The sequence below is a fragment of the Mastigoproctus giganteus genome, chromosome 7 (assembly GCF_048544385.1).
Source record: "Mastigoproctus giganteus isolate SK-2022 chromosome 7, ASM4854438v1, whole genome shotgun sequence".
Taxonomy (NCBI): Eukaryota; Metazoa; Arthropoda; class Arachnida; order Uropygi; family Thelyphonidae; genus Mastigoproctus; species Mastigoproctus giganteus.
In genome coordinates, this window is record NC_143581.1 from 25,431,503 (window position 1) to 25,453,240 (window position 21,738).

At 34.7% G+C, this 21,738-nt stretch overlaps 1 protein-coding gene across 1 annotated transcript; it reads right to left on the minus strand.

Annotated features, from left to right (window-relative positions):
- Positions 1 to 1,885: 1,885 nt before the first annotated feature.
- On the minus strand, positions 1,886 to 21,738 carry LOC150082673 (DLG-associated protein 5-like). Its single transcript, XM_090378240.1, has 5 exons — positions 21,621 to 21,738; positions 21,016 to 21,176; positions 15,701 to 15,817; positions 3,955 to 4,192; positions 1,886 to 2,019 (listed from the first exon to the last, which is right to left on the minus strand). The coding sequence occupies exons 1-5, from the start codon at positions 21,736 to 21,738 to the stop codon at positions 1,886 to 1,888; spliced, it is 768 nt and encodes a 255-aa protein (XP_090234366.1).

Here is a 21,738-nt window from a genome sequence, read left to right on the forward strand (position 1 = left end):
AAAAACAAGTTTGCTTACGATAGAAGCAAAAGCATTTTATTACATAATAGTCATCATAAAATACTTACGTATTTGTAATAAATACGTAAGTATTTATTACAAATACGTAAATACGTAATAAATTGTAATAAAATACTTACGTATTTTATTACAATTTATTTTGTTTGGTAATGTTTTGGTTACAAATGTGTATTCAATCTTGGGTGGTCGGCACCTAACCCTATTTTTCCCATAGGGCCTGTTGTTTATCTATGAAATTTATATTGCAATATAAATTTCATATATCTATGAAATTTATATTGTTTATATTGCACGATTTTGCATTGCACGAGAGTTTCTAGGAACACAAATATCGTGCTATACAAGGACTGACTGTATATTGTTAACCCTGACCACGTGCCATGACGGGCATTGCAACTACACTATTATGTAAATCATCTATATGTTGCAATAAAGAAGAAAGATAAAGTGTTGCCTAACTTTGCTTTCCAACAAAATGGAGCACCATGTCACATGGCAAAGATATACAAATAGTAATTTTGATAACCATAATATTCAAATAATGGAATGGTCTGGAAATAGTCCAGACTTGAATCTGATTGAAAATTTGTGATCCAGGTTAAAACAGTTTGTGTGTGCTTCTCAACCAAGCAATAAATGAGAACTAATAGAATGATTCAGTCATGGTTCCATGTAATTATTCAAGTGTAATTATCCAATTATAAAGGGTATCCAACAAAATACTGACTGTGATGCTACTGCAAGGACACTCCAAGTTTGAATATTGATTCAATAGATTGAAGTTACACTTTAACATTATAATTGTTTATAAATTTCCATACTGTTTATTATATTCAGTACAGAATAAAGTGAAAATAGCATACCTTCATGTGTTTTTACTTGAAAAACTTCGTCCTACTTGCTATAAAAACAACTATATTTTTAAAAGTTTCCACAATTTTAGCCACAAGGTACACAGCTGAGAGTGAAGGAAGAGAGAAAATGTCCAATGTGTTGGTACAACTAGAAAAATGTATGTTTGATTACAGTTGTGAAATTTTAGCTTGGTTGTGTAGAATTAAGTTATTGTATGTGTAGATTAAATCGCTATTTACAAAGAGATTAACCACAATCTGCTTCATAAACTTTCCTGTAGCTTTTAATACTTTGTGAAGACAAAAGATGTATTCAAATTAGAAAAGTATAACATCTTGTGTTTTTTTTTTTTGTTATGCTTTATTTTGGTGTAATAGTTGCATTTTTTTCAAGCAGTTTCTGTAGTTAATCTCATCCATAAATAAAGATTTATTTTCTTATTTACGCTCAGATAAAATAATTTAATTCAATGCTGTAAAATCCACAACTGTAACCATAAACATTTTTAGCTGTTCTAAAGTGACACCAAACTGGTCTCCAACTCATACAAATGCCATATGTGTTTATGTGAGCTGGTCATAGAACACAGAAAATTTATTTTTATTACTCTCACTGAATAAATTACGCTACTGGAAAAAAAAAAAATAATAAAAATAAAAAATACGATTACAAACAAATTGCACAGCAAATAATATCCAAAATTATAGATGCTCTCTCTTTAGCAGGTATGTACAATTATATAAACAACAGCTTAATATTTCACATTCTTATCTTGTACAAATACTTTGAACCTGCTTAAATTGAAACCAACATATTATGGTCCCTTGAAATTTGAATTAACGAAGTTTTACTGTATCAAAAAAATAAAATAAAAATACTACAAATAATACTTTCACATATCAAAAAATTTGCTATAGTACTTTTTAAAACACATGAAAAGCAATACATAAATAATTTTAAAAAAATACTACTAGCAAAATTAATAAATTCACATCATCGTACATGGAGATTAATAATGATTACTGACTGGAAGTGCCCGTTTTGCAGACCGTGTTATACATGCCAAAGGAATATAGTTTTTTGCAGTAGTGCGTTTCCTTACATTTGCCCCAATCTGTGATGGATCTCTTTCCAAAACGTTACCTGCAAAAATACACAGTATTGTTCTTATCCAATTAAATTACATCATAGCAAACTTAAGCTGGCCTTAAAATTTTACAGTAATAAAAAATTATCAAGGTTATTATCACACCAAGAGTGTTTCTGCTATGAAAAGCATGCAACTTGTTAGATTAGCATAATCTTATAACTTAAAAATTAGAGCACACAACCATAAATCACAAGAAAACTGTATGGTGAAGAGAAGATATAAAATTGCAGAAAAAGCATATAAATTACTGTCCTACTTAAAAAAAATTATATTAACCCTCGAGTTAATATGATCTTTGGTCCCTAAATGAAACTCATGCTAAGGTTATTTTGACCATTTCCCCCCAATTCTAAAATCAGTTTGTTCACCCAGCTGTATACCTACTAATTTGGAAATGGCATGCAGCAAGTGTTTTGGTTGATTACACAATTAACACCTATGAAAAGTTTTGTTTAGTATTATTTTCTTTTTTTTGTTGGGGGAGTATGTACACATTTTTATTTTTTTTCAATGACATTTCAACTACTCTTTAATGTGTCCAGTTATGTACGAACTGTCATGTAATCTTCCAGTATAGTTTCCATCTGTTTCCAAGTAACAGCAATGGCAGTTTATAACATGGAACAGCATGAAAATAGCTTTGAAAATTGAAGGAGGTAATCATACCTATTTCAGCTTTAAAAAGCTGAAATTCTCTACAACATAGAACCAGAATTTCTGGACTATTAACTGTCAATTCACTATTTTATCCAATGCTATCTTATTTCCTATTAGAGATTTAATCATAGAGTAAACCCTGCTCCTAATGCTTGCTTGATAACACTAATCCACCTTCCTCTAGGCCTATTACCATTAATTTTTGCTCTGTTTAGCTGATCTCCCTTCTCCCCATCATTACTTCCTGTACTTTAAACGATAATTAATGATAGTATTAATTGCTGCTGATCTAATGTCCACATCTTTCTCTAATTATCGACATGTAATTATTCAATCTCCTCTCAGTAAAAATCTTATCAGTTCAATTTTTTCAGGCGCGATGGCCTCCTCGAGCAAGATTCATCTTCAAAATTGGTTTTTCCATATTTAAATTCATTGAACCAATTAAAAACTGTTCTGATTGACAGTGCTTAATTCCCTAAAGAATACACTAACCTTTCATGAGATTCTTTAGCAATTAAATTCAATTTAAAATTATAGAAAATCATGGTGCATAAACTTTGACGATCAATCTCCATTTTGGTTTATGTAATCTTTAAAAAAAAAACAAGCACCTTGTCAACAAAATAGTAACTATCTAAGAATTTTGATGAAACTTAGCATTTAAAGGGTAAATAAACAACACAGATTTTAATAGTACTATTTACTTTTTATTATTTAACATTGATTGCAAAAAGTTTTGGAATGACCATTGTATTTTTTTTTACCCCCAAAATTTTTCCCCTTATTTGTAATATGGTTTTTCCTATTGCTTCCATTAGTTCCATTTATTTTTCTTAATAACTGTAATTTCTGAAGATTCTAAATAAGGGATTGGTCAATTCCCTTTTTTCTTGCCCAGCTCTCAACACTAACAATTAATTTTATTTTTTGGTTAATTTCATTTGGCTCCAAGTGAATTTTTTTTTACTGCCTCCTACAATTCCTGCTTTACCTATTCTATTGTTCATTTCCACCTCTAATCTTTCATCTTCATTAAAGACTGTTCCCAGATGCACGTTATTAACTTGTTCAGATTTTCAATAATTTTGCTTACAATGTAAAGTTTCTATTTGTAGATATACACATCTACAAACTTGTGCTGATTCTGCAAACTAATGCTAGTAAAACAGTTATTAGAGTAAATATGAAAATTAAAGGGAAGTGTTTATCTAAGAACTAAGACAACAAAACACTGTATATAAACAAATGTTGCTTCTTTTTTTCCGTACCTTTTCCAGATTTCTTATTGTGAGCTTTAACTGGACTACTAACAACAAAAAATCCTGGAGCTTCAAAAACTTTCACATTCTCTTTATTTTCTTCTATATCTTCACTTGTGCTGCTGCTGCTACTAGAATCCTCTCTAGCTTTGGCTTCAGCAATCCGTTTTCTTGCAGCTAAAACAAAAGCTTTCGCCGAGGAATCAACCTTTGGCCCTAGGCATTTATTCCCAAGTTGCTTCTGTTTCTATTAGGAAAAGAACAGTTAAAAATAAATTAAAAACTCTAAAACTACACAAGTACAATAATGTAAATTTTATTTTATAAATGTCAATCTTGGAAAAAAAAATCTAAACTAAATATATAAATTTCTATTTATATGAGATGTAGCCACCATGGGTTAGAAAAGTTTATTCAACTTTATTATAACTGTTTAATTGTAGTCAATAAACCACCACAACAATTAACTTTCCATATTCTAACAGGAATCAAACACACCAAAATATTATTATTATTACACGGGATCCTCAATATCCAAGAATAATTGGTCCCAGAAAATTCCATTTAAAACGAATCCACTTAAAACGGGGATCAATTTTTGTATTTTAATATTCAAATAAAACTAAATGCAACCAGGCGTAATATTTTAAGAGTTTTAAGATTCTATATCTATATAATATCAGTGTAGATTGTTTGTTATTTGGTTTTTAGGAGCATTAGCAACTAAGGCCATATTGCTCCGGGAATATGCAGTGGTCATTCCCTGACCTTTCCGCATCCTCCGTATTTGGTGGTGATGGGCTCGAACCCCGGTCTAATCAAGAAGCGTGTGCTACGCACTGCTGCTCCTTCCCACTTGGCTACGGAGGCACCCTATCAGTGTAGATACATCATAGACAACTCTTAAAAGAAAAACTATGATAGTAGTGTGAAAAGCACCATTTCATCTGTATCTCATATTGTGCTCATCCTTCACAATGAGTTGCCCATGTATTGCACTACCTCGAATAAGTAACGAAAGAGAAGACTATTGTTAATTATTCTCGGTGGGCGCCACCACCCAGATTTTCTGATCCAAATCGATAGCTTTCCTTTTGTTGGTAGATGTACTAGTACTGCTGTCACTATTCTCTTAGTCGGCACCATGATAACGGTCAAAATGAAATTTTCTGTGGTGAAAACCCACTATTATCACCCCGCGTGAGCTCACATTTTACTAAAGCACATTTCTTGAGGTCACTGCCAAAAAACAATTTTCACTTTCTGTTTTACTGGGCATTTCTGTTAGCACAATCTATTATAAACGGGTAGTAAACCTGATTTTACTGCATTTGTGATAATACCAATAGCTGGAAAATTCTGTGGGTTTTTACGTTATTATGGTGAAGTGTGTGTCCCCTTCATTAACATCTTCAGTCACATAAAAAAAAAGAAAAACCATAAATAATTGTAAGAATCTTCTCTTTTTTTCCTATTTTTTTTGTTTGTTACTCCGATCTCACTTGTGCAATTTGTGTGTGTGCCGTGATCATCGTTACTAATTGCTTATTATTTTTTTTTTTGTTGTTTTAAATTTTACAATCCTAAAAAAAAAAAAAAATTTGAGCGAAAACAAATTTACGTAAATCCATAGTTGTGTAATTCGGGGACTTACTGTAGCTAAAAATGTTCATCAACGTACGTAAAAAATACAGCGATAGATAAAAAACTTACCACGTACTACTCGTGTGTCCAATACAATGCTTCCCTTTATTTTTTGGGATGTCGATTTTAAATCTAATAGCTTCCCTTTATTTTTTACGATGTTGCGTATGGTTTCGTTTGTTATTTGGTTTTTAGGAGCATTAGCAACTAAGGCCATATTGCTCTGGGATATGCGGTGGTCATTCCCTGACCTTTCCACATCCTCCATATTTGGTGGGCACAGGCTTGAACCCCAGTCTAATCAAGAAGCACGTGTTGCACACTGCTGCTCCTGCCCACCTGGCTACGGAGGTGCTGTATGGTTTCGTCACCAACATTATAATGGTTCATTAGAGATTTAATGGATGCACCATTTTAAAACTTTTGAATAATTTCAAGTCTTTGTTTAACTGAAAGCACAACTCTTTTGCGTTTACCCATTATTTTCGCGATTTCTATACAACATAAAAAAAATTTGACATTCCTGACATAACGAAACAAAATTTGTCTTTTTGCAGTGCGACGGAACAACAATCAATGCAACACACTAAAACAAACTAAACATTTGGCCTCTTTTTTTTTTTTTTTTTGAGTGGCGGATGTGAAGACAGCAGGAGTTGCAAGATAATAGGTACATTATCTCCCAATGACAACTTATAACGCCGCTCCTTTTCACTTATTTATGACTTGCAAAATATCTGTTTATACCTATTCCAGTTATTACTTGAATTTTATGATTTTTGGTTGATTTTTTAAATTTTTATTTGGAGTCTTGAAGTGTCCCGGTTAATCCGATCCCAGTAAATCAAGAGTCTGCTGTATTTGAGGTAGTGCCCCATCACAACTTGTTGTGAAGGATGAGCAGATATGGTGTATCTAAACCATATCTGCTCATCCTTCACGAGTTTATTATGTACCTGTACATAGTAAAAAATGGATGAAGGAACTGAAAAATTAGAAAATTATTTTATTAGACATTTTTTATTATAAAATGTTACATGATGTAAGGTTTATTGATGTTACGCTATTTTTCAGTTGTATGAATAAAGAATGAATCCAGAGTTGTTCGTTTTTTTTTTTTTTTGTCGTATTTTTTCAGATAAAATTGTGTTGTAGCATTTAGTTATGTCTTTAACTTCACGCTTAACATTTTTTGCACGATCATGAAGAAGATCATTCTCACAAAAAATATTCATGTGCTTGGTCAATTTTCTCAAGGCAAAAAGCTTTATTCTTCAATTTTCAAATACTCGTAACTGCGGGGACTCGGATACTGGGGACTCCCTGTATTAGTCATACAGTGCAAGGAAGGCTGAGGCTTATGCTGCACCAACCAAAAAAAAAAAAAAAAAAAAAATTCTCCATTACCACGAGAAAGAGAGAGAACAAGAGTCAGAAGTAGAAGGGAAACACCAAGAAAGAGAAGAACAATGATATTCAGCTCTGGACCCTGGGTGTGCCAAGCGCATACTCACCAGATGTGAGCCCCTAGGGATGTATGCTTAAATTTTCAGAATAACAATTTCAAAAATAAGCATTTTAAAATGTAGCACCAGCTTGACTGTTTCTATATACTATTATTTTCAAGAAGTGCAGGTACAACTTCGTGCTAATTTTTACAAAGTGAAACTTGAGAAGCTGCTGTTTGAAGGCATTAACAAGCATATTATAAACTGAACAAGTTAGTCAATGTACAGTATTGCATTTCAGGAGTGTTAGCAAATTGTAAAAAAATCATGATTTATAACAAAATTAACCAACACATCAATATGAAAATTTGTTACAAAGATTCCTAAAATATTCTAAGCAAGTACTGAAATTTTGAAATGGATCAGAGCTCTTGTTCCAAATTAATAGTAACATGAGAGCATATCCAAAAGTTCATGGACCAAGTCAATAAAAAGAAATAGGCTTGCTTTTGTTACTGATCATAGTTGTCCCCTTCAAAGTATTCCCCATGTGAGTTTATGCAGTTTATGGTCCTGCATTTCTGCCACTGCTGAAACTGATTTTTTGGGATTGCATGCAGGACTCTGTGATTATTCTTCAATTTTTGGGATGTCCTGGATTTTTGCGATGCCCTTTTAGCTGCGATTTCATTTTTGGAAACAAGAAATCACAAGGAGCCAAATCAGTTGAGCAGGGAGGGTGGGGACAACTACCATGCTTTTATTGGCCAAAAATTGCTGCAAAAGAAATAGCAGTATGTGTGGGAGCACTGTTATGGTGAAGCAGCCAATCCTTGTTCTGCCATCATTCAGGACATTCTTGGTGGACTTTTTCTCTAAGATGCTTCAAAATCTCCAAGTAATAATGCTGCTGGTTGACTATTTGGCCATGAGGCACAAATTCATGATTAACCAAGGTCACATCTTGAGTATTGTGTACAGGTCTAAAGGCCTCACTTTAGGAAGGGTGTATATTGGCTGGAATAAGTGCAGAGAAGGGCAACCAGATTGTTAAGAAAATAAAAGGGTGCACTTACCTGGGAAGGCTTCAGTTTTGAAAATTGCAGATCTCAGGAATAGGCACCTGCGGGGAGATCTGATTGAGATGTTTAAAGCCTTAAATAGATTGAGTAAGCTAAATGTTAATGACATTCTTCCTCTTAATAAGACTACACTCAATTGGCATAAATTCAAGTTGAGGATTGGTACATTATAGCCATAGTTACTAATGTGTCAATAAAATTCAAAACAAGCAAATAAACAATCAAGTTGAGGAAGGATGGTTTCAAGATAGATGTGCAGATGTTTGCCTTTAGCCAGCAGATGGTTTGATTTAGAACAGGCTTCCATTTGTTGTTGTGGAAGTGGACGAGTTGAATAAATTCAAGAACTAGACAAATTCTTGGAGGGTATGGATGGGTGAACTGTGTAGGGTTTTTTTTTTTTTTTTTTGTGAATTCTATATAAGCTTGCTTTCTTGCATATTTGCCATTACTACTACTACTATTTATATGAATACAGTTCTGTAGTGGGGATAGGGAAGCTATGATTGATCTTAAAAGCTTTCTAGGGACCAATAAAAAAAAAAAATAAATAAATAAATAATATGCTGAAAATGTTATATCAATTGAACTTTTTCTTATTAAGATCTAAACATATGATAACATAGTTCCACTACATGTTAGGTAATGAATGCAGTGCGTTCATCCTAATTTCTTATTTTGAATTGAAATTTTCTTTTTCTGTGATTAACTGAAGTGAAAAGTAAAGTTATCTTTTTATCAATTAATTACTAACATTATAACTTTATAGAACACTTAATAAAACTATAGTTTTACATTCTCAAAACTTAGCCATTCAATTTAATTACAACTGTATAATATTTATCTCTATTCTCCCATATTTTTTTAAAGAAATTTTTTTTTTCTATATATATGCATCTTTTCACAAGCTCATCATGTTCATGAGTCTTACATAAAAATATACACATGAAGCATGCACAGACTGTATAAAGCTATTAATACAGCATTAAAACTATATTTAATCTATGAATATCTTTTTTACATACAAATTGTATGGAAAAAAGAAATAACTGCCAGATTTCTATTTGTCTGATTGTAATGAAAATTGGGGTGGCTCAAAAATCTTTCTATATGAACCAAATATAAAATTTCGAGAATAGCTATCTGCTGGGAGTCAAGTTGTTACAGGCAGGTGGGCAGACATGGTGAAGACAATAGGTTCTTATGCATATATGCCAATGTGCCTAAAAACTTCTCTAAAACCCTAAATTCCCACCACACTAAACCAAAAAATTCAAATATGTTTTTCTGCTTTTAAAGAAGATAAACAAATCTGAATTTTTTGGAATTAAATCTGATATTAATTCTCATGATATAAAAATTCCATCAGGTAATTTTAACCATTTTATGCAGCACGCTACACCTTATTTTATAACAGAAATACATCCTACAGACAGAATTTCAATACAACCTCACAAATTCAGCATATCAAAATCAGCACATTTCCATATCTATTTACAATGATGCAAATTTTTGTGACTGCACAAGCAAAATTAGCCCACAGGCTTGGCATCAATGAATATTTCCGATTTTTTTCATTTCTGCTCATAAAATGAGCATTAAAACTAAACTACTATATTCACAATGTCAAATTTTCTCATTGATTAGAAATCTCATGCATAACATTCTCAATCCTCATTAGTTCCTTCACATTGCATTAGTCCAAATAATAGCAACTCCCCTACCACGAAGTATTAGCATTAGCATTAGTAGAGGCATTTGATGCAAGAAAGCAAGCTTATGCAGCATTAGCCAAAAAAAAAAAAAAAAACCACTTCCACTTCACCCCTCTGTTCGTTCAAAATACCTGTCCAGCTGAGCCTTAAACTTATTTAGGCTATCAACTTCCATGACAAGGGATGGAGGTCTGTTCCACCAACCACCCACCCGCTGGCTAAAGGCAAATTTCCGCACGTCTATCCTACATCTGTCTTTCCTCGATTTGAATTTATGCCCTCTCAGGTGATTATTCTGAGCGAGTGGAAGAATCCCATCAGATCACCTCGCTGGTGCCTAGTCTCCAGACACTGTAATTTGCAAAACTTAAGCCTTTCTTCGTAAGAGCAACCCTTTGTTCCATTCACTAATCTTGTTGCCCTTCTCTGTACTCGTTCCAGCAGCTCTACATCCTTCTTGAAATGAGGCCTCCAGACCTGTATACAGTACTCTAGGTGTGGCCTGACCATTGCCTTATACAAGGGAATAATCACCTCCTTATCCCTGCTAGAAAAATTCCTATATATCATTGACAATTCACCATGACCTACTCTTGCAGCCAGTCTGCACTGCTCAGAGAACTTTATATCTACCTGCACAACCACCCCCAGGTCCCTTTCATTCTCTACCACTGTCAGTGTAGTACCACAGAGTTGATACGTTGCTCTGGGGTTGCTGTTTCCCCATGTGTAGTACTTTACATTTGTCAATGTTAAACTTCATTTGCCACCTCTCAGCCCATCTGCTCAACCTTTCCAGATCCTGTTGCAGCAGCATAGTGTCAGTAGTGTCCTTAACAACCCTGCCTACCTTTGTATCGTCTGCAAACTTCGACATTAAGCTTGATATACCATCATCAATATCATTTATAAATACAGAAAACAATAATGGACCCAACACTGAGCCCTGAGGGACTCCACTAATAACATTAGTCCACGACAAGCAGTGTCCATTGATTACCACTCTCTGTCTTCTCCCCCTCAGCCACCCCTTTATCCACAGCAGCAATTTGCCTCCAATGCCACACTGCTCCAATTTGTGCAGCAGTCTTCCATGTGCAACAGTATCAAAAGCCTTTCTAAGATCCAAGTATATAATATCAAAGTTATTCCCTGCATCCAGTTCCTTTGTGACTGCATCATAGTATCCAATCAAATTGGTCAGGCAAGACTTCCCCTTAACAAAACCATGGTGTGTCCGAGCTATAACTGAAGTCTTGTCTAAATGATCCTGCAGTGCTTCTTTAACTAGTGCCTCCATTAATTTTCCTGGAACAGAAGTTAAACTCACAGGTCTATAATTACTTCTGTCAGCCTTTGATCCTCCTTTGTGAATTGGGGTCACATTTGCATATCTCCAGTCTATGGGTACCTCCCCTGAGTCCAAGGAAGCTCACATAATTATGGCTAAGGGTTTGCTTACTTCCTCTGCTGCCTCCTTTAATATAACTGGATAGATCCCATCCACCCCCGGGTGCCTTTCTTGTGTTTATCTTCAACAATTTCTCCTCCACTTTACTCTCAATTATTACAAGATTTTCTAGCTTACTGCTAGAGTTGAATACACCTCTGGCTTTCCCCTCGCTAAATAACTCCTCATGTGTGAATGTCGATGCAAAATATTCATTTAGTTTGTTAGCTACCTGAGCAGGATCATCAACAGTTGACCCATCGATATCAAGTGGACCAATCTGATTCATCCCCTTCCTTCTAGAGTTTACATAAGTAAAGAACTCTTTGCTGTTTTTCTTTGCATCCCTTGCCAAAGATTTCTCGTAATCTGCCCTCGCCTGCCTAACCTCCTTTGTAACTTGGTTACAGATCAACTTGTATCTATCATAGGCTTCTGTGTCATGTGTTAATTTCTATGTATCCCATGCATGTTTCTTCTCTGCGATATGCCTCATTAGTTCATCTGACATCCATTTAGGCCTAAACCTTGAACAATATTTCTTAGTTGGTATGTAAAGCCTAGTAGCTTCTAAGATAAGTTCTTTGAATGCTTCCCATTTTGCATTTGCTGTTGGTAACATCATCAGTTGGTCCCACTGTATAGAATTTAAATACTGTCTCAGTCTATCGTAGTCGCCTTTATGAAAGCAATAACCCTTCCCTTTACCCCTAATGGTAGTTACCTCTTTGAGTAAATCCCACTTCAGCACACTGTGATCACTGCCACCTAGTGGTTCATTTATCTGCAGATTCTTAATGCATGAAGAATCACTACTGATAATCAAATCAAGAGTATTCCTCCCTCTAGTTGCCTCCCGAACATGCTGATGTAGAAAACAATCATCCAATAAATCCACAAAAGCCTTGCTAGTGTGCGAGTGACCAAACCACAAATTCCAGTCAATATCTGGGAAATTAAAATCCCCCATTATAAGACTCTCTGATTTACTGGCCCACTCTATTTCCCTGTACAGTTTATTATTATACTCATCAGAGTCATTAGGCCTATAGCACACTCCTACTCTCAATTTTGATCTCCCAATGCTTATGTCACACCAAACTGACTCGACACTGCACTGTCCAGCGATGTCCACTGGCTTCACTTCCTTGGATTTTATGTATTTCTTAACTAATAGCATAACCCCTCCTCCCTTCCTATCCAGTCTATCCTTTCTGTAGACGTTGTACTCCCCAAATTGCAGTTCTGCATTCCTTATATCTGTGTGACACCACGTCTCTGATATCCCAACAATACCTGCCTTTGATGTTTTGAGTAATACCTCAACATCAAATTTATTTACTAAATTCCTAGCATTGGTGTACACACAACTATACATGCACCTGTTCTTTTTCTTAGCTACCCTAACACAACCCATGTGTTTACTTGTACCCCAATGATTCCCAGCAATCTCTGAAATATCCTGCATCTTATTTTCCAGGCTGCTGCTCATTCCAATAGAAGCAGTGCAAGAATCACTTTCACCTCTGCCAGTGGCTACTGTTCATCTATTAGTCGTTGTATCCCCCAAGCTAGCAGTTTTCCAACCCACCTAACAGTGCCTCGATAGCATCAGCAAATATTCTTGCACCCTTTCTATTTAAGTGTATCCCATCCCTGTAGAAGCAATCTCTCCTGTTAACAAGTACAGTCCAGGCTGAAAAAAATTCTACCCCTTGAGCCTTGCACAGTCTTTCCAGGGCCGAATTGATCGACAAGGCTCTCATCATATACTCCCTCCTATTGTGTCTGGGCAGAATTGCAGACACTTGGACATGAAGTTCACAGAGTAATGCAGATAGGCAGCAAAGAAGGTGAATGGTGCCCTATTAATGATTTATTAAACATTTGCTTGTAGATAGGGAGGTCATAATTCCACTATATAAGGCAATTGTAATACCACAATTGGAATATTGTTCAAGTATGGAGTCCTTTAATCCCTTCTTGAAAGAGATCAAAGATGGGTAACATGCCTGGTAAGATCAGAAAAATTGTTCCCACATGAGGAAAAACTGAATACGTGGGCTGCAGAGATTGGAAACTAGATATCTCAGAAGAGATCTGATTGAGGTGTATAAGACTGTGTAAAATGAATGAAAATGAAATTTTCAGTTATAAATGATTCCAAGACTAGAGACCATAAATTCAAATTACAGGGGGAAGAAGTTTGGATGGATTGCAGTAAATTTTCTTTTAGTCAGCCAGTTGCTGGCATAAGTTATCTCCACGAATGGCTGGATCTGACTGCATGGAGAAATTCAAAGGTAAATTAGATAGGTACTCTCACATCAGGAGGGTCAAATAGATAATTTATTTTATTTTATTAATTATTATTTTTAATTAATTAATTACAGTAGACTGTAGAAATAATGGCACTCTAAATAACAGAACATTCAAGCTAATGGCACATTGAGATCGGATGTTTACGTACAGCGCAGATGTCTTGCAGTGCAAAAAAAAAAAAAAAAACAGCGTCACGTGATTACTGCATTTGTTTAAGCATTTGTCATTTTGAAAGTGAATTCTGTACTGATATGACAGATTATACCGGTGTCTTACATTTACTTTAAATTAAAAACCCCTCACCATGGCTCCTAAAAGTTAATAAACCTCATACAGAGAAGAAAAGGAGAACATTAAAGCTTAGTGACAAATTTGATATTATAATAGAAATTGGAATGGGTGTAAGTAGGAGTGTATTAATGGCAGAGTATAACACTGGATTGTCAAAATGTTTGTTTTTTGTGCAGTTAATGAAATTGCATTCTTAATCTCTCTATTTCTTATTTAGTCTCATTATTTCTGCCTTAAATATATTAAAAACCAAACTTTCCCGATAATGGAAAAATGGAAATAACGGCATCTTGAATCCCCAAAGGTGCCGTTATTCTGAAAGTCTATTGTATTTTTTTTTTTTTTTTTGGTGCATCAAAAGCCTCAGGCTTCCATGCAACCACATGGCTAACACTAATTCTAATTAGCTACAAGGAAGTTAGTAGAGAATTATATATAAGGAATAATTTTGGCATTTACTTAGTAACACTTTTGTTACATTCCCACATGAGTGACTGTCATGTAAATTGGAGCAATGCAGAAAAAATGGCAATTTACTACTATGGATAAAGGGATGGTTAAGTGGTAGGAAACAAAGAATAGCTATTAGTTTTCATGAACTAATGTTATCAGTGGGGTCCCACAAAGTTCACTTCTTAACTCAGCTTACTGCTTTTAATATTCATTAGTGATACTCATGAAGGTATTTCAAGTTTAATGTCTAAGTTTGCTGATGATATAAAGATAGGCGGGATAGTTAATGACAGTAACCAGGGTGTGCTATTTCAACAAGATTTCAATAAACTATCTGGATGGACTGAGAAACATCAGCTGGGGCCTTGAATCTTTGTGGCAGTAATCCTAGAGTAACACCAAACTCATGTTGAAAATATTGACAAGGACCTAGTAGTATAGTAGGAGCTATATAGTTTAATATGAAATAAAGAGATGATCATTCCATTATATAAAGAAGAAAGAACTTTGTCTATATCTTACATATTGCATACACACTTGGAGATTCCATTTTAGGAAAGATGTGGACCTGCTGGAAAGGGTGGAGAGAAAAGGCATAAAAGAGTATTCTGAGAGAGAGAAGACTTGAGTGTTGTGAGCTACAACGTTTGGAGTAAACTAAATTACAATTTAGTTTACCAAAACCTCTCAAAGTATTTTTACTCTCAGTCATGTGCAGATACAAGGAGATATACATTTAAATTGAGGGGAAAATAACTGTAGCCTAGATGTCTAAAAATTTTCTTTTAGTCAAAGAGTGATTCACCATTGGAATAAATACTTGAAAGAAAGAGGTAAATGAAAGAAGGGAAGGTGACACTTTGGCTGATGCTACATAGCTTGTTTCCTTGCATCATTTTGCTAATACTAATATTAATCAAATGGCTGGATGAGAAATACAATATGCATCCTTATTACTGCACATAGGGATATTGGTTTTCCAACACAAAAACATATGCTAAGAGTTAAGCTAGCTTTTTAAATATAATAAACAACCATACCAACACACATACCATGGATGGATGTGTTGATACACCTGTTTATTAAAAACAAGTGTATCAACACAGACAGCAAAAAGCACAAGAGAAATCAAGAAAAAAAATATTTTGTCAACTACACTACCAACACTGATAAGAATAAAAGCTGAATAATTTAACAATAGTGTTTATTTTTGTGTAACCAAACATTTCATTAATAGAAGACATACACTGTATAGTCCACACTACCACTAAGAGAAAATTATATGCTTTAAGTATCATAAAACAGTTACTGATTAATTCAGAGACAAAAATTTTCCAACAAAAAACTCACCATTAGATTAATCTTTTTTGGTGAACTTCTCTGAACTGAATTTAAGAAAAGTTCACACTGCCAACCATTTTTCTTCATATCTTCTAAACATTTAAACTTTCTGTCAATGTCTTCAACCTTATACATATAAATATAATAATGAAAATAAAAAAACAATTTCTTTCTCTATTGAAAAATGAATAAAGTGAACATCTTAATATGTAGGTTTACCTGCAATATGTACATAATATGAAGGTTTCACTTTCTGAATATTAATTCCTTGGATCGTTCTTCTAAAATGATCAATGGAATTGATATTCAGAAAGGTCCACCTGCCTTTCAGTGCTCTTTTTAAAGCGCTCTGAAAGGCAAGTTCTTGCACATTGACAGTGATGAGTAATGAGACACCTTAAAGAGCAGTTGTCCAAAACCTAGACAGGGGAGTAAATTTGACATGGGTGTTTAAACAATTTGTATGATAATAACCTATTAATATCTAAGACGTGTTTAGCCACCTACGGTACTTTTATTCAACATATTAATTGCCATAAGGTGCAATGCTTGCATTTACTTTATTTCTCAAATTGCACAGTTCCATGTAGTGTCATAGATGGCATATATAAAAAAAAAAAAAAAGTCAGTGGCCCCTAGGAATATATCTTGTATTAATATTATGCATTTAATGTGTTAATATTTTACAATGTAAAGAAAATGCTTAATATTTAAACATTTCTTATATATTAAGGGAAACCCTTACTAGCAGGTGAAAGTTTTTTAACTACTATTTAATACACCAGTCTATAAAACATTATTAAAGTAAAATTTGCCTGGATTAGCGATGACAAACCTTTTCCATCCTGCGTACCAAAAATAAACTGAAAAAAATTTATAATAAATTTCACGTACCACAGAAGATAATAATAATAAAATAATAATTTTTGCATTCAATAGACTGTTTACTAAACAGTCTCCATTATTATTATTATTAAAAAGGTAACAATACTAAAAAGATTTTAATGAGAATTTTGTTGCTGCATAATTCTGCATGTGCACACGTGCACACACACACCCCAGATGTGGCTGATAGACCATAAAATAAATTAGTTTACAAATAATAATAATAAAAAGATAATGCTGAAAAAAAAAAAGGTCAATTTTGAAAAAGAGTAAAGTAAAGTTTATTGAAGTAAATTGAAGTTTAGTAAAGTTTATTGAAGTTTAGTAAAGTTTATTGAAGTTGCAAGTTACGGTTAAATTTGAAAGTGTCTGCAATTCTGCCCAGACACAATAGGAGGGAGTATACGACGAGAGCCTTGTCAATCAGCTTGGCCCTGGAGAGATTGTGCAAGGCTCAATGATAGAATTTTTCTCAGTGTGATCTTTGCTTGTTAACAGGCAGTGTTGAGACAGTGTTAGGTGGATCAGAAAACTGCTGGCTTGGAGGGGGATTCACAGACTAATAGATTAACAGTAGTCGCAGACAGAAGTGAAAGTGATTCTTGCACTGCTTTATTGGAATGAGCAGCAGCCTGGAAAGCAAGGTGCTGGGGATTTTAAGGACTGCTGGGAGTCATCGTGGAACAAAATACATGGGCTGTGCTAAGATAAATAAGAGTAAGAATAGGTGCAAGTATACTTGCATTTACACCAAAGCTAGGAGTATAGTAAATAAATTTGATGAATTTGAGGTGCTGGTCAAGACATCAGAGGCAGATATTGTTGGGATATCAGAGACGTGTTGTCACACAAATATAAGAAATGCAGAATTGGAATTTGGGGAGTACAATGTGCACAGAAAGGATAGAAGGAATCACGCTGTTAGTAAAGAAACAAAATTTAAGGAAGTGCATCCAGAGTCAGTTTGGTGTGATATAAGCACTGGGAAAGCAAAACTGAAAACTGAGAATAGGAGTGTAATGACTCTGATGAGTACAATGAACAACTGTACAGAGAAATAGAGTAGGCCAGTAAATCAGAATGCCTGATAATGGGGGATTTTAACCTCCCAGATATAGACTGGATCTTTTGGGTTGGTCATTGCTTGACCAACCCAAAGATGATTGTTTTCTGTAGCAGCATGTTCGAGAGACAACCAGAGAAGTAATACTCTTGATCTGATTATCAGCAATGATCACAGTGTACTGATGTGGGATTTACTCAAAGATGTAACTGCCATCAGGGTAAAGGGAAGGGATTTTGCTTTCGTAAAGGTGACTACAGTTGTGTCAGACAGTTTTTAAATTCTATACAGTGGGACCAACTAATGATGTTGCAACAGCAAATTCTAACTGACATGCATTCAAGAAATTAATCTTGTAAGCTACTAGGCTTTTTCTCCCAACTAAGATATACCGTTCAAGGTTTAGGCCTAAATGGATGTTATCTGAACTAATGGACCTCGTGGCAGAGAAGAAAAATGCATGGGATACATATAGATGATCAGGTGAATAAGAAGACTATGATAGATATAAGTTCATCTGTAATGAAGTCACAAAGGGGGTTACACAAGCAAAGGCAGATTACGAGAAACCGTTGGCAAAGGATACAAAGAAAAACAGTAAAGATTTCTTTGCTTATGTGAACTCTAGAAGGAAGGGGATGAATCAGATTGGTCCACTTGATATTGATGGTTCGATTGTTGATGATCCTGCTGAGGTAGCTGACAAGCTGAATGAGTATTTTGCCTCTACATTCACACATGAGGAGTTATATTAAGGGAGTAGAATACCAGAAGTTTATAAAACTAACAGGGAGCTAAAGGATTTTGTAATAACTAAGAGCAAAGAGGAGAAAAAATTGAAGTTAAGCATAAGGAAGGCACCTGGGGTGGATGGGATCTATCCAGTCATATTAAAGGAGGCAGCAAAGGGAGTAAGTAGGCCCTTAGCCATGATTATGAGGGCATCCTTGGACTCAGGGGAGGTCCCCATGGACTGGAGATGTGCAAATGTATCCCAAATTCACAAAGGGGGATCGAAAGGTTGTTTGTTATTTGGTTTTTAGGAGCATTAGCAACTAAGGCCACATTGCTCCGGGAATATGCAGTGGTCATTCCCTGACCTTTCCGCATCCTCTGTATTTGGTGGCCACGGGCTCGAACCCAGTCTAATCAAGAAGCATGTGCTACGCACCGCTGCTCCTGCTCACCTGGATATGGAGGCACCAGATCGAAAGGTGACAGGAGTAATTACAAGCCTGTTAGTTTAACTTCTGTGGGGAAAATAATGAAGTCACCGGTTAAGGAAGCACTGTAGGATCATCTAGACAAGACTTCAGTTATAGTTCAGACACAGCATTGGTTTGTTAAGAGGAAGTCTTGTCTGACTAATCTGATTGGATACTATGATGTGGTCACAAAGGAACTGGATGCAAAAAATAATTTTGGTATCATATACTTGGTTTTTTTATTAAAGCTTTTGACACTACTTCACAGGGAAGATTACTGTACAAGTTGGTTGTTGTTATTTCGTTTTTAGGAGCATTAGCAACTAAGGCCATATTGCTCCGGGGATATGCAGTGGTCATTCCCTGACTTTTCCGCATCCTCCATATTTGGTGGCTCATGGGTTCGAACCCTGGTCTAATCAAGAAGTGTGTGCTACGCACTGCTGCTCCTACCCACCTGGCTACAGAGGGGCCGACTGTACAAGTTGGAGCAGTATGGCATTAAGAGCAAGTTGCTGCTATGGATAAAGGAATGGTTGAGTGGGAGAAGACAGAGAGTGGTAATCAATGGGGCTGCTCTTTGTGGACTAATTTTATTAGTATTGTTCCCCAGGGGTCCGTGTTAGGCCCATTGTTATATTCTCTATTTATCAATGATATTAATAAAGGTATATCGGGCTTAATGGTCCAAGTTTGCAAATGATACGAAGGTTCGTAGGGTTGTTAATAACAGTAAGGACAGTATGCAACAGCATCTGGAGTTGAGCAGATGGGCTGAGAGATGGCACCTGAAGTTTAAAATTGACAAATAAAAAGTGCTTCATATACATATCAGTAACCACAGAGTAACATACCCACTGTGTGGTAGTACACTCAGGGTAGTGGAGAATGAAAAAGACCTGGAGGTAATTGTGAAGTAGTCAGATATGAAGTTTTCTGAGCAGTGCAAAAAGGCTGCAAGAGTAGCTCATGGTGTTTTTTCAAGGAATTTTGCTAGCAGGAATATGGATGTGATTATCCCCTTGTATAAGGCAATGATCAGGCCTTTTTTATAATATATGGATGACCATGTGCTTGTACACTTTCCAATGTATACCACTGGCTTGCCATCCCTGACCTAGATCATGAGACCTACAGAAATAACTTGCACATGCCCATCAGTAATTTCATATTTAATATTAATGCACATTTGCTTATGGTTAAGTTTTTGTTATTTAAATATAAGGTTTAGGCAAATGGACAGCAATTAGCTGTTGAAAAATGTGCTATTTCTGCAACAACTAGAATCATCTCTTGATTTCTTTTTTGATTGCTAAACTAGTTATCTCTTGAAAATGAGTGCTTAATCTCTATTGATAAATCATCTCGATTCAAATACAGGATTTTCCTCCAATTATAAATATATTAAAATGAATTGATCAAATGATTATTTATTTAAAATCCATGTTTTGGATCAAATACGTATATCAATGCTCTCACATATTTATTTAGTTACAGAAAAATTAGCATTTTATTGCCAGACAATTGATAGCCTTAAACTCATAGGAATCTCAGGAAAATCTTTAGAAAATTATGTTAAATCTCATGACTTATCTGTATAAAGGGTACTCACTGTAGCAGAAATTACCAATAATAATGCAGATAGTATACTATCAATTTGTTATGAAATGTGTGTTTAACCTGCTACTTTTAAAAGCTGGTACTAGCCAAGTTGAGGTGTAGCACAGAGTACAAAGTATCACCAAAAATCATAATTAATTGTTATTTTCTTTTATTGATCAGTAATAACTATGGGCAACTGTTCGGTAATAAAATATTTTTTACAAGTTAACTGTATTCAAAGCTATTTTAGAAAATACTGGTACGTAAGGCAATAATTTTACTCCTACTCAGCAGTACACTGGTTGCTGTGATCAACTTGAACACACAAATTCAGAATACAAATCTTTTAATCCCAGTAATTAAAAAAAAAAAAAAAAAAAAGCCGTAGAACTGATTTCCATTTTTGCCTTGATAAACTATTTGTGATACAGGTATTGGAGAGAATACTTTTAACACAGAGCCAAACTTGGATAGACTTGAGGCACATTACTGCACTAAACCATTAGATACATAATCACAAGGTACTCTCTCAAATCTGTTAGACTGAATTAATAATTTCATATCATTACCTGAAAATATATCATATCCCAAAAACCACAAAGATCTTGACACGTGGTTTTCTTTTCACCTCTGTGGAATTCACAGTTGTCAATTAAGCCAGAAAACTGCTGAAACCTCTGATTCAAAAGAAGTTCTGTTTGGCCTATTGTTGTTCGTATTTGTCCTAAGCCTTAAAAAGAAAGAGAGTTCAACAGAAAATGTTGGAAAGAAGAAATTTCCACACAACAAAGCATCATTATACCAAAAAGAAATATGCAGAAAAATTTACCACTATTATACACAAAACCAAAAACTGTTCTTTTTTATAGAAAAATCTAATCAACCCAATGAGAAATATTGAAAAAGTGGTGGTACATTCTTGGCTAATTTTTTTTTTTTAATAATGTTGCCAAATGTATTTTTATTTTAAAACATGCTGCTGAAAACTGTTCTTTTAAAAAAAAAATTTTTTTTTTCATCTTTTAGTTAAAGAGAGCTTTATGCAGCATGCAGTCATTCAAAACTGTTAAATGGCACTGCCTCTGAAAATACAATAAACAGAAGAACAATATTGTCACCACTGGTTGACTAGCTGTTATTAAACAGGTGTAAGTTATGAAATTTAATACCATACCATCATCTGGAATTTCTGGAGCTTTTGCTTCAATTTGCCATTTTTTACATAAAATAACTAGCCGGTCAGTTTCTTCTGATAGCAGTTTTCTGAAGTATGGGATATCATACTTCTCCAT

Coding starts and splice junctions, on each gene's coding strand:
- LOC150082673 (XM_090378240.1), bottom strand. CDS start 21,738: ATGGAGAAGTATGATATCCCATACTTCAGAAAACTGCTATCAGAAGAA. Junction 15,818..21,015: donor GGGATATGATATATTTTCAG/GTAATGATATGA, acceptor TATATGTATAAG/GTTGAAGACATTGACAGAAA. Junction 2,020..3,954: donor CAATAAGAAATCTGGAAAAG/GTACGGAAAAAA, acceptor GTATTTTTGCAG/GTAACGTTTTGGAAAGAGAT.